General features: G+C 42.8%; 1 protein-coding gene across 1 annotated transcript in view; it reads left to right on the top strand.

The window, feature by feature from the left end:
* The window catches only part of cltca (clathrin, heavy chain a (Hc)), a 47,836-nt gene that overhangs the window by 25,486 nt on the left and 8,118 nt on the right, over positions 1 to 14,232 (top strand). The window contains exons 7-17 of the mRNA XM_083775430.1: positions 2,867 to 3,064; positions 3,688 to 3,888; positions 4,119 to 4,271; positions 5,334 to 5,456; positions 7,002 to 7,139; positions 9,520 to 9,684; positions 10,021 to 10,201; positions 10,745 to 10,908; positions 13,091 to 13,216; positions 13,333 to 13,475; positions 13,789 to 14,023. Of these exons, the coding sequence (XP_083631556.1) occupies positions 2,867 to 3,064; positions 3,688 to 3,888; positions 4,119 to 4,271; positions 5,334 to 5,456; positions 7,002 to 7,139; positions 9,520 to 9,684; positions 10,021 to 10,201; positions 10,745 to 10,908; positions 13,091 to 13,216; positions 13,333 to 13,475; positions 13,789 to 14,023 (1,827 nt within the window). The remainder of the gene's footprint in view (positions 1 to 2,866; positions 3,065 to 3,687; positions 3,889 to 4,118; positions 4,272 to 5,333; positions 5,457 to 7,001; positions 7,140 to 9,519; positions 9,685 to 10,020; positions 10,202 to 10,744; positions 10,909 to 13,090; positions 13,217 to 13,332; positions 13,476 to 13,788; positions 14,024 to 14,232) is intronic.

Raw genomic sequence — 14,232 nt, 5'->3', positions numbered from 1 at the left:
GATAAAGAGAAAGAAACAAGGAGTAGGAAAGGGGTAAAAAGGCATGTGATCGTGCGGTGGGAGGCGCTGCCCAGCGCCCTCAATCCTCTTAGTGCCGGCTCTGTCACACTCCTCACCTCCCCTTCCACGCACACTCTGTCTGTTCTTTTCTCGTGTCCACTTCTGGGCCAGCACACCACTCGATACTCCAGCTCAACTGTCACCGCCATGCTGGACATTTTCACATCTCGAATGAAACCGTTCAGACACGCTGCCCCCTGCAGTACCCATGATCATTGTAATTAAATGACATTAATTGCACTCAAATGGTCCAAGTAACTGGTTAATTCAGTGGTTTTCAACCGGTGGTCCGGGGACCACTAGTGGTCCTTGAGGGGGTTCCAGGTGGTCCCCAGCTGAATGATGTAGAGTTGGTAACGAAATGGACCCTTATTAGATCTTTAACTCTTGAGAGCGTAAATTGAAACCAAATGGACCCGTACGGGTACATTATTGTTAAACATCTGCATTCTGCATTACTTAATTTACAAAAAGTCTACACAATAATTGAGTACTATAGACTAATAACAGTTTAAGTCCACACTAATTAGCCATAATGTATAAATGATGGATAAAGGGTCAGGACAACGAGGCCTTTTCGTGGAGGGGTCAGAATAAAATCTGGACTTTTTTTCAAATTATATTTTTCATTTTCTTTCAACATATAATTAAAACAATCCCTTAGTACATACATGTAAAAATAATAATATTAATAATGTCAATAATAAGAAATCAAAGAAACATACATAACAAAACAAAAACAGACAAACAGAGCACTGCCATACATTGTGCATTTATTCATACATTCATGTGTTTGATCTTTGTTTTCACATATCATTTTAGGTAATCTGTGAAGGGAGTTCTTCCTTATGAATGTCTTGTGGGATCTGTATGATTAGTCATCTCATTAAGCCACTTCAGGAAGCAAGGAGGAGAGGATGATTTCCATATGATGATAAAATGATATTTGGACTTAAACTGTTATTCGTCTATAGTACTCGAGAATGTCGATTTTCTTTTATTTTGATCAACTTTTGCCAACAGCCTGGAATTGTGGACAAAATCTTATCCAACGATTACAAAATATTCTTTCGTTTTGAGTCTGAGAGGCTAAATCTCATCAAATGGTGATCTGTGGATCACATGCCGAATAAATATGAATATATGAAAGGGTTGAAAACCACTGGGTTAATTGATATAAGCACTAAATTCCCTCTTAATTTTATATCTTTATTTTATGGAAATCGGCCATCCAAAATATATCAGGTTACAGTGGAACAAAGTGGAATTGGTAGAGAATAGATGACTTACACTTCCTTTACACTTTCGAAAGACAGAAATTAATGCACAAAATATTTTTTAAATCTAGTATACATGGAATGTTTCACATTTTCCATTAAAATAAATCCATTACGGTACTTTGGAGAAATATAATATAATGCCTGCCGAGGCCTACAGTACCCCCTACCTAATCCACTCATAGACCGATACACACTAGCACTGATTGTGAAATGGCATCTCTCTCATAGCTCTATTTTTGGCCTATTTTTTTCTTTTCTCTTTCCCATTTGCTTTTTATAGAGTGCCAATTGACCTGGAACTGGAAGGCAGGACGAATGAGCTGCACTCACCCGTGTTAACATCTGTGGCATTGACCTGCTAGCTACATTATGTTTATTCTGGGGGCATCTTTTACCTCCTTTTATCTCCAAACCCTCTCTCATTTTACCCACTAGAAAAACCACTGTTACACTGACCCAGTATTAAACACATTTGCCATTCAGCAAGCCACAACCTCAGGGCCAGAAATCAATTCAGTGGCAATTAATGCCTAAGTGCCCACAGTGAAATTCAGCTTACTGGAGTTGATTGACTCTGCAAGCATTTGGATCCTGCTGAGTCAACGGAGCATGAGGTGAATAATCCCAGTGTTTCATAGAAGTGGTTTGAACCACATTTTCAAGATGTCTAATGGTGTTCTGTGGTTTGACCTCTGTCAGAATAGGAATTGTCCGCCTTATTGGGGACAATTAACCCCGCTGTCTTGAATGACCACCACCAATGGTGCTGGTCACGGCGCAAAGGAAGGAACTGTTTGCAACTCTGCCACCCCTCCACCCTCCACCCATGCACTTGGCTCTGTCCATTAATGTTTACATTGATTGCTCTGGATCGTTTTACATGCTGCAACCAGGTTGTCCCCCAGCATGGCTGTAACTTGATCTAAAGAGACATCTAAAAATGCATTTCAGTCAGTGTAGCACAGCAGAGTCCTAATGTGACTACAGGGGATGGAAGGAAAACTTGCCATCAGTCTGGGATGCGAAAGCGATCATGCACAACAGCAACAACATCAGCAAATGAGGAAATGTTCCATTAGAAATGGGTGGATGAGTTTATATCACCACCTTTCAACAGGATATATTTTTGCCATGAACAAAAAAAAAAGCATTCTGTGATTAAATTTGGTCGCGGACCCCCATCTGAAACAGTTTTGTGCCCCAAAAAAGGATTTGTGTTCTGTGAAAATGTTCACACATTATTTTAAATGGCTGATCTACAAGCTCACAACATTTCAGTGTGACTCGTTGTGAGCTTGTAGATTGGCCATTTTCGAATAGCCGATGCATAAGGTTAAAGTGGTTTTGAGAACCACTGGCTTGGCACCTGTAAAGTTTCTATTCACCAGTTTGTGACAGGCTTCTTAGTTCTTATTCTCACCGTGTGTGTGTGTGTGTGTGTGTGTGTGTGTGTGTGTGTGTGTGTGTGTGTGTGTGTGTGTGTGTGTGTGTGTGTGTGTGTGTGTGTGTGTGTGTGTGTCATCCAGGTGCTGTCAGTGTGTGTTGAGGAGGAGAACATCATACCCTACATCACCAACGTGCTGCAGAACCCAGACCTGGCTCTGCGCATAGCTGTGCGCAACAATCTGGCTGGTGCCGAGGAGCTCTTTGCGCGAAAGTTCAACAACCTTTTTGCCAGTGGCAACTACTCAGAAGCAGCCAAGGTGGCTGCTAACGCACCAAAGGTTAGCCATCCAAATGAAATTTCAGTCTATTACAAGTAAGACGCACGAACGCAGCTCGTAAATTGCAATAACAATTAGAATAAATTATGTACTTTTTTAAGTTCTCTCTTTTTTATATATATAGATAGTTAGTTATTTTTTTTTAAAGATTTTTTAAAGTAATCTTTTTGGTGCGTGTGCATGGGAGAAAAAGCTTGAAATGTAATGACTGTTAAACTCAATGTCTGCCAAGGACTTAATTAACTGCTTTTTTATCAACTTCCACAGCGCCAACAACGCTTTAACGCCTTTTTAAAACGTGTATAACGTTGGGCAAAAGAAATAATAATAAAAAAATGTATTGAAACTGGCAGTCAGGGCTTTTTGCGCCCCCTAGTGGCGAAGGAAGAGTTAAGGGCTTGATTTAATTTGTTGCACGATGCTACGTGTTGAAAACCCCTGATCTAAAGAAAAATGCTTCAGTTCCTGTCATTAAAGCAATCATGTTGTCTTTGGGTTCTCCAAGCTTCAACAACACTGTCAAGCCACCACCCACACTGGTCTGGTTTGCATCGACTGTCTTATGTCTTTCAGTGTTGCTTGAACTACAGCTGACCCCCCACACCCCCTCCTCTCCTCTCCAGGGTATCCTGCGCACCCCAGACACCATTCGGCGCTTCCAGAGCGTACCAGCCCAGCCGGGCCAGACCTCACCCCTGCTGCAGTACTTTGGCATCCTACTAGACCAGGGCCAGCTCAACAAGTTTGAGTCCCTGGAGCTGTGTCGGCCTGTCCTTCAGCAGGGACGCAAGCAGCTGCTAGAGAAGTGGCTGAAAGAAGACAAGGTATTTCCAGATCACTATCTTGGCCGGGGCCTTTCCTGAGAGGACAGTGTGTTTACATGTCTCTCCAATTACATTAGATGACGTAAGACAGGCATCTGAAGGGTTTTGCCTCCAGCTACAAAGGGAGTTTCTAGTAAATATAAGTTAATTTAAAATTGTCCAGTTTCCGATGCCATAGGTTGTGTCGTTTACATTGTTAATGAAGTGTGTGTGTGTGCTTAATATTTCAGTTGGAGTGCTCTGAGGAGCTGGGTGACCTGGTGAAGGCAGTGGACCCCACCTTGGCTCTCAGTGTATATCTGAGGGCCAACGTCCCCAACAAGGTCATCCAGTGCTTTGCCGAAACTGGCCAGTTCCCCAAGATTGTCCTGTATGCCAAGAAGGTATGGCTGATCTTTCTCATGAGCTCCCCGTTATGTGGTATGAAGTAATTACAGAACAATAAAACCCTGCTGCAATGTGAACAATAAATCCATCAGGCATGTAAACCTCCAAATCCAAAATAGATCATCTGCGTGATTCGTGCCGATCCGAGGAGAAATCGTTTTGCGGGGTGTGGGTGGTCTGCCTGAGGAACAACCAGTTCCATTACATTTTCATTATTATTATTTCTATTTTTTGATTCTCTGCCTTTATTGATGGTATCAAGTGAAGATGGACAGGAAAGAGGGAGAGAGAGAAAGGTCGTCATGAACGGGACTCGAACATGGCCAAAGCCTATATGTGGCATGCGCTTGGACCACTTGGCCAGTGGGCGCCCCACATTTGCATTAATTAATGGTTCCCACTAACTACTCCTAGATTTTCTGCTGCTCTTTTAAAAGTATTCTTCCTTCATTTGTCTGTTTGGTTGAAATGGAGCACTATTATAATGTACACGTACCGCTTTGTGGTCTTGTAGTTCGGCTACTTGCCACCAGCAAGACATCATATCAGGCTTGATTAGGCATCTCCTGATACACTTATGTCAAAAAGGCACCACCAGCACAGAACAAAGCAGCTGCAGTCCCCCAGAAGGCTAGTAGTTGGTAGTAGCTAGTAGTACTAACTACTTAGTAGCTTGAATGAGACCACTAATGGTAACGTCTTTCTGATATCATATATGGAGTGTCATCAGTAACATTAAATAGAGCTATAGTATATTCTAACACTTTAATCACTCGGAATAAAACTAGAATTACAAATTAAATTAACAACGGTACTGCGTAAACACGGCCACCATATTTTGAGTGGAAGCGTTCCTAGTGCATGCTTTCCCCATGCATGTCTATCTATTGAAATCCAACTCAGCCATATTTCTTGCAGTGGAGTTATGCAAAAGGTGCACTGCTTAATATGGGGGTGGTGTTGACGTGCAGCCCCTCTGGCTGCAGTGGCCAGGGAAGTGTCTACCTAATTATGTCTTTATATCATTGTCACACACTTTGTGATGGCTGTGATTTCAGGTGGGCTACACTCCAGACTGGATCTTCTTGCTGAGGAATGTGATGCGGATCAATCCAGAGCAGGGCTTGCAGTTTGCTCAGATGTTGGTCCAAGACGAGGAACCTCTGGCTGACATCACACAGGTCGGCTTATTGCGTTTCTGAAATGGTTATGAATATCATAGACATATACCAATTAACCCATTCTGACCGGGCACCCATTTTGGTGTTGGCATCATGTTATGCTTTAGCTATTGAAAAATAGCAGATCTACAAGCTCATATCGCGCCACCGAGTGGCGCGATATGAGCTTGTAGGTCTGCTATTTTTGAAAAATCAAAGAGCGACTGACATTTTTAGAATGTGATCTCAGGTCAGAATGGGTTCATCAGACCAGTGTGTGTCCGGCGGAAACCTCGTATGAATCTGATCTCAGGTCAGAATGGGTTAAAAATGCACTTGCAAGATACATGCAACTTCACTGCATGTATCATTTCTACACGACAAACCGAGGTACTGGAGTGTACCGACGTGGTATCTGCCTTGATTTGTAAAACCTTGCACCCAAGAGGAAATGGAGTGCTCCTTTTCGGTCTTGACTGTGAGAATACTCTGGCTGCTCTCATCTTGTTTGAGAACAGCTGTTGGAATTAGTCCCAAGACCTGCATACAGTACCTCACATAGCCTGTAGTCCAAATCAAATATACCTCTGTCTTGCCAATGCAAACTCCTGGCCCAGCAATTCTGCATGTGCTGTAGTATTGTGCTGGCAAGCAACTGTTAATATTAAACAAAAGAGGAAAGGGTATTATTTAACCAACTTGCAATTTTCTTGCAAGAAAGTATTTGTTGGCTTAAAACATTGACATTGATTTGTGTTCCTCACATCTGTATTCAATTTTATATGTTCATTTATATCATTGAGGTCATTGATTGATTGATTGATTGAAATATTTATTAACAGTTTGCAGAATTTACAGTACATTTCAAGCACAAACTCAATACAAAGACTGTTAACTGTGAGTGGACGACCCAATTAAGCATTACACTTGTTTACAACAGGGTCCACATTGTTCAATTCATCAAAACATTTAGAGACATACAAATAGACATTTCTATGTAGCTAAAGAACAGAACAGGAATTCATCATATACCGTAGGAAGCAAAAAGGGAAAAGATACATATACAGTGAGGGGAAAAGGGGGGGTGGGGGGATTCAGATTTTACAGAGGCCAGTTTCGAATTGCAGCCATCCGTAGGTGCCCTTGAGAGCGGTTTTGAAGGAGTCAAGGGATTCACATGTCTTAATGACTGTTGGTAGGGCGTTCCACATTTTGGTGGCATAGGAGCGAAAATAATTTAGTCCCTTGTTTGTGCCGAATCTGGGTTGTACATGGTTTGTTGCACTCCCTCTGGTGTTGTGGGTGTGGACTTCGTTTACATTAAGGAACGTCGACCCTAAGCCATCCCAGCCTGTCAAAGTGGGCAGGGGTGAGGTGGGTTCGGGGGGTGAGGCCAAGTAGGAGCCTGACCAGTTTGTTTTGGGAGGTCTGGAGCCTTGTTTTAAGGGCCTTTGAGGTGCTGTGGTCATTAACGTAGAGGCATAATGATGTGTGTTGAAATGGAGTTCTTCTGGATATTTGTTAGGATTCTAAAGCTGTCGCCATGCTGTTTCCATTTCTGTACAGATTGTGGATGTGTTCATGGAGTACAACTTGATCCAGCAGTGTACCTCCTTCCTCCTGGATGCCCTGAAGAACAACAGACCTTCAGAAGGCCCACTGCAGACTCGTCTGCTGGAGATGAACCTCATGCACGCCCCCCAGGTAGGCACAGGGGCACGTACACCAACCTCATGCACGCCCCCCAGGTAGGCACAGGGGCACGTACACCAACCTCATGCACGCCCCCCAGGTAGGCACAGGGGCACATACACCAACCTCATGCACGCCCCCCAGGTAGGCACAGGGGCACATACACCAACCTCATGCACGCCCCCCAGGTAGGCACAGGGGCACATACACCAACCTCATGCACGCCCCCCAGGTAGGCACAGGGGCACATACACCAACCTCATGCACGCCCCCCAGGTAGGCACAGGGGCACATACACCTAAGGGCAGGCCACATGTTTATAGGTCTGGATCAGAAACCTGTCAAATCAGTGTTGCCTTGTCATTTCCAATGGAAAGGTAACACTTTGAGTATTCATGATCAATGAACGGGAACATTTTAATAAATTGTATCGGCCTGTTCTCAAGTTTAAATAGTTTAAACTCGGTGCTCATCAGGGTAACTTTAGACTAGAACTGCAAGAGAATTGCAAGGAGTGTTATACAAAACCGAGGTGTTGAAATAATAAAGCATAACCAGTTATATGAAAAGGCTAATATTTGTTGGCTATGGCCTGGCAAACACCACTATTGAGTATTGACCATACGCCTACATTGACCATATTCACACATACAGTACCAATCCCAGAGACGCATGCAGTAGCTGTGTGATGGGAAGGTGGGTTTCCCAGCTTCCGAGTGTGACATAAGATCAAAATGCCTGTGAATATGGTGTGAATGGAATTGATAAATTGTAGCTGTAATCAATGTTCCCTCTAAAAAAAATTCGGTCTGAGCAAACACTCAAACCTCCTGAGCAGACATCAGCAACTACTGAGCAAACATACGTCACCTTGACACCAACTATCCAAACGTTAGATAATGCGAAGTGAGCGCCCCTCACTTCACACAGGTGTGATTTTTTTTCTTTTTTCAAAATGGATTTTGGTATACGAGTGAATCAATGAATAGTTACATAAGGTTACAACATTTTTATTTTATATCAAGGTGGTAGGCTAGCAATTTTAGAAATATTCAGTTATCAGTGGTTCTCAACCTTTTCAGGCTGTGACCCCCCAAAGTAATCATATTTGAACTGGGGATCCCCCACCCAGACAAGCAACAGAATGGTTCCACAGATAAATATTGTGAAAATAGCCAATCTACAAGCTCGTTGTGAACTTGTAGATCGGCTATTTTCACCAGTTTGACCAGTTTTTATAGCATGGTTTGCTGATTACTTTTGATGCAATAATGGTATTTTTTCTTTTAGAGCCTTTGAGGCATTATAAAAGTCTTAAAAGTCCTTAAATTGTCACTTCACTGTCATCTGGGGTCCCACAGGTTGAGAACGACTGGTATATGAATAGCCTACTCAATTGTGCATTACATGGGGGGCATGAGAAACCGTAAAAACTTTATTGGGACACACACACACACACACACACACACACTAAGACCGAGTTTGTTGGTGTGTCAACTCCTATAGTTTCTCAGATTGTCGAACGTCAGCAGCCCCTACTATGCCAGATATGAGCTGTTATTATATGTAGCTCTACATAGCAGAGGGATTGATTGATTGATTGAAGAAAGCTGTATTAACAGATTGGATAATTACAGAGAGAGGTTCCATATGGGACTAGACCGCTAGAGATTAATGTTAACTTGCACATGTTGTTTCATTCACAAGTACACTGGACTGCGGAGGCTTGTTGTGCTGTAGTGATAACAACAACGTTAGCTAAACAGCTAATGCGAAGCTAACGTTATTCCCCCTCTCCTTGTTGCGCACAGCACTTCCATCCGTTCGCCTTTTAAATCTGAATGTCCCATCAACGCACGGGTCCAAGGCGCAACGCAATCTTATCTGGTTCTTGGGGTTTCACACACTGACTGCACTGCAGTGCTGCCTGCTCCTTACGTCTCCACCCAAGGTCCTCACTCGCCGCGCAGACGGCGCACTGGGCGCAGTATACACAGGAGGAGAGGAGAGGAGAGCAAAGAGTCAAAAAAGGAGGGGAGGAGACCTGTCTGTCGCCTCGCCTGTGTGTGTAATCTAAATAAACTGTGAAGTAAATAGAAATAAAGTGTGGGCAAATGTCGACTCGGGATAGGTATTATTACTGTAATGTAGATGATACTCGGGGGGGAACACCTTTTTCTTTTAAAGAAAACGTTTTTTTACACCATCGGTGTCTGTGCGCGACAGATTTCAGTTGTGCGCGAGAGCATTTGGCCATGTGCGCGCGCGCGCACGGGCGCACGTTAGGGGGAACATTGGCTGTAATTCTCAAATTATATTGAATGGGTTTATAACTGGGAGGAGGTAGAACACTGCTTTATTGGACATAAATACTTAACATTTTTGTGTGTAGGTTGCTGATGCCATCCTGGGCAACCAGATGTTCACCAACTATGATCGCGCCCACATCGCCCAGCTATGTGAGAAGGCTGGTCTTCTGCAGAGGGCGCTGGAGCACTACACTGACCTATATGACATAAAACGTGCCGTAGTACACACACACTTGCTCAACCCAGAGGTAGGTCACCCGGTGAGGGCCAGCTGGCTTGTGTTAATGAACCACTCTGATCACGAGCTACCCAGTGCTGCGCTGCAATGCATTTTAGGTTGTATTATTATAATTATGTAATCTGCCATGTACAGTATGAAGCTTTGGTGTTGTGAGTTGATTATTAATTTGTTCATTGTTTGTGAATTGTCATATTGGTTCATTGTCTATGTCAAATTAAATGTAAAAGTGCCCTGTAAGTCCATATGGGCCGGGCTTCCTTGGAAGCATGGCACTTAAATAAAGACAAATCAAAATCATCTCTCCTACAATCCCATCTAACTGTCTCCTCTTCTCTCCTCCTAGTGGCTGGTGAACTTCTTTGGCTCCCTGTCAGTGGAAGACTCTCTGGAGTGTCTCAGGGCCATGCTGTCGGCCAACATCCGCCAGAACCTACAGATCTGTGTCCAGGTGGCCTCCAAGTACCACGAGCAGCTCTCCACCCAGTCCCTGACAGAGCTCTTTGAGTCCTTCAAGAGCTTTGAGGGTGAGACCTCAACTCCATGCTGTGTCTTACATTTATTTTAATTTGGGTGCTTTAGGTGATGTGTTTTTATTAAAATAAGTGTTGAATAGCTCTACATTGCTATAGTGTGCTTGTTCAGTAACTGGTCTCCCTGTCACAGGCAGCGATACCAATTCTATCTAGTCTATGGAGTACTACGGAGATAATAAGTCACAGTTCAATAAGCTAAAAGCCCCGCCCCCATTAGTGATGATCATCCAATGCCAGCTTAGCAACCATTGCTAAGTTGCCATCTGGTTAGACAAGCTGCTGGCACATAACATTCGAGTCAACGCAAACTAGCCTACATGAAGAAGATAATTGCCAACATTAATAACAAGAAAATTAATACGATAACGCTATGATGAGTCCATTTGGTTCCATTTGTACACGCTCAGAGTTAAATTAACACGGATGACTGAGATCAACTTGTATCAAATGGAATGGGGGTCCTGCCTATCGAACTGGGGGTCCTTGAAATGAGAGAGGTTGATAATGTTTGATCTCATGATCTGTGTGCATCAGGTTTGTTCTACTTCCTGGGTTCCATTGTGAACTTCAGCCAGGACCCAGAGGTCCATTTCAAGTACATCCAGGCTGCCTGCAAGACGGGCCAGATCAAAGAGGTGGAGAGGATCTGTAGGGAAAGCAACTGCTACGACCCAGAGCGAGTCAAGAACTTCCTCAAGGTCAGGACTGTGGGATGGATTACATACACCTTGAACCATGTTTACCTCATCCTTAAACACAAGCTTTATTTAAGATTTATTGTACTACGGAGACATGTGGCGGAAATGTCCAAACTACAAGCTTACAACGTGACGTGGAACAGTGCAACTGTATTTTAGATCTATTATCGCCACGTGACACGTGCATTCGATGTAGCAAACATTAGCATTTAGGCTCAGACTATTACTGAGAATCTTTGCCTGTAATAACGCCCCCAAAATAGGGACACCAGGGTCAATGTAGTCCACATTCTTTTTTTCCTCACTATATTTATCTTCCTGCTTCAGTTTCACCTCCATGGGGTTAACCCATTTTGGGAGGGAACCCCTTTCGGTGTTGAAAAATAGCAGATCTACAAGCTCATGGTGCGCCACCGAGTGGCGCGCTACGAGCTTGTAGGTCTGCTATTTTTGAAAAATCGAAGAACGACTGACATAGAAACATAGCTTTTTCAGAAAACTGTAATTTTCAAACAGACATTTTTAGAATCTGATCTCAGGTCAAAATGGGTTAAAGCATTCCCAACAAAGCAGTCAATTGTAACACCAGTTAAGATCAACAGTCACCCTGATTGCAGATATTATGTTTTGTGCTTTCCCCTTTGTCTTTGGAATGGCAGGACATGTATAAGGTAAACCTCTCCCCCTTGAGTATACTGTAGGACCTTCCCTGCCCCAACCTTTATTTCTCTTTATTAATGTTTTATTTCCATCCCTGACCCTGTCTTTAGTCACAGGATTGAAACTGGGATTTGTATATGGAGGTCATAATACGCACGCACGCACACACACACACACACACACACACACACACACACACACACTTGACTATAACATTGAGGAGATTTAGCTGTGTATTCTCAGGTCTTGGAACTGATCAGGACTAGTCCTAGCATTTATTTTTCTTGTGTATGATATTAGTTAATAGTAAATGCATTTATATATACACATTAGGAATATCAAATATATAGTGGTCAACTCAGAAATAACAATGTACACACGCATACAATATACATACTGAGAGCTCTAAGACACCACAGGTGTTTCTTGGTATACTGTACATACAGTACAGTAGGAGCCCCTTTCCAGCCATCACAGTATGTCTTCTAATTGGGGCACGGCTGTGAGCTGCACAATCCCAGTTTTCTTAATCCTGTAGGAGTGGGAAAATCCCGTAGGAGTGGATTGATTGATTGATTGAAATATTTATTAACAGTTTGTAGAATTTACAGTACATTTTAAGCACAAACTCAATACAAAGACTGTCAACTGTGAGTGGACGACCCAATTAAGCATTACACTTGTTTACAACAGGGTCCACATTGTTCAATTCATCAAAACATTTAAAGACATACAAACATTTAGAGACATACAAATAGACATTTCTATGTAGCTAAAGAACAGAACAGGAATTCATCATATGGGAAGCAAAAAAGGGAAAAGATACAATATACAGTGAGGGAAAATGGGGGGGGGGGGGGAGATGGAAATGGCAGAAATGCTGTAGTAGTAGTGGAGGACTCGTAGTCTGTGTTCTCTAGCGGGTTGTCAGTCTTGTATGGGATGCACTTGGCTTGTATTCCGAAAATAATTTGGGAATTATTGTCTTCCCTGTGTGCATTTTTGTTTTTACTTGCTTACTATTCTTCTGCTCAGTCAGTAGTAAAAGTAATTGTATTAATTAATTAATCATCCTTTAGCCTATTTTAAAATGTGGCATCATCCTTCTATGTATTGTAGTTTTTGTGTTTTGTTTGTTTTTCCTGGGTATTGTTATTTTCGAATCACTTGGGCACAGGATTGGTGTAAACCGGAAAATGATCTCGTTCATTTTCAGTGATTCTTATAATGTTGTATACTATGTTGTCATTGTTCGCAAACTATTCACATTGGTCCCTCAGATCACAGTCATATGCTGTAGAGTGCTCCCAACTAAAAGCCTCACACTCCAATTTTTTATTCTGATTTGTCTTGGTACACCAAATAATGATACATTTTCTTCACGTCCCAGTGGACTATTACGCAACGTCCAAATCATTTGCAACTGTGATCAGTGGTGACCTATGCCAGGGTTTTTGGTGACTTGTTTGATTTCATGCTGATTTTCCCCCTCTGTTGTGTTTTTGTGCTTCACATATGACAGGAGGCCAAGCTCACCGACCAGCTGCCACTCATCATCGTCTGCGACCGCTTTGACTTTGTCCATGACTTGGTCCTCTACCTCTACCGCAATAACCTGCAGAAGTACATTGAGATCTACGTGCAGAAAGTAAGGAACACTTCTTAGGCCAATACGATGATACATTTCCCTGGACAGTTTTGGTGCATTGTCACCTGCCTATAGTACCCTTTTTTTAAACTAAAATGTGTGCGTTTGTGTTCCAGGTGAATCCCAGCCGTCTACCTGTGGTGATTGGAGGTCTGCTGGATGTGGACTGCTCTGAAGATGTGATCAAAAGTCTGATCCTGGTGGTCAGAGGACAGTTCTCCACTGATGAACTGGTGGCTGAGGTGGAGAAGAGGAACAGGTACACAGAACGTAATGCTTGCTGACACTTATACATAGGGTCACAAAAATGGGTCATAGGGGGTGTTGTCACCACCATAATCCTTATGGTGATGGCACACAATGCGTTTTATCCACCACGTTGTCATTGTCATAGGTAACACTAAAACATGATTTATATACGACGCAGATCAAGATAAACATGTTAATCATGTTGACATGTTTAATCAAGCATTGCTTGATTAAATCAAGGACATAGACATGAGATACACAAGCAGTAGAAAAGATTATTTTTAAATGTATTTTTAAATATTTTTTCCTTTCTTTACCAATAGACTGAAGCTGCTCCTGCCCTGGCTGGAGGCTCGTATCCATGAAGGTTGCGAGGAGCCAGCTACCCACAATGCCCTGGCAAAGATCTACATCGACAGCAACAACAACCCAGAGCGCTTCCTCAGGGAGAACCCCTATTACGACAGCCGTGTTGTGGGCAAATATTGTGAGAAAAGAGACCCCCACCTGGCCTGCGTCGCCTATGAGAGAGGACAGTGTGACCAGGAGCTCATCAATGTGAGTGAGGATCTGTCCGCTCATATAAACCAGTGGGTCTCAATCATTTTCATGTCAAGCACCCCCAAATGTATATGTATTTGGCATCCGCCATCTGAAAGGTTTTTTGCCAGGCAGCCAGGAAACCACCAGAAGAATAGATATTTGTTAAAAAAATTATTCCAAGTTTTTGTAGAAATAGCTGATCTACAAACTCGAACGCAACACAA

The sequence above is a fragment of the Protomyctophum parallelum genome (genome assembly GCF_964188405.1).
Source record: "Protomyctophum parallelum genome assembly, chromosome: 1".
Taxonomy (NCBI): domain Eukaryota; kingdom Metazoa; phylum Chordata; class Actinopteri; order Myctophiformes; family Myctophidae; genus Protomyctophum; species Protomyctophum parallelum.
Note: the sequence above shows the minus strand (reverse complement) of the source record. Positions and strands in the feature narration are given on the sequence as shown.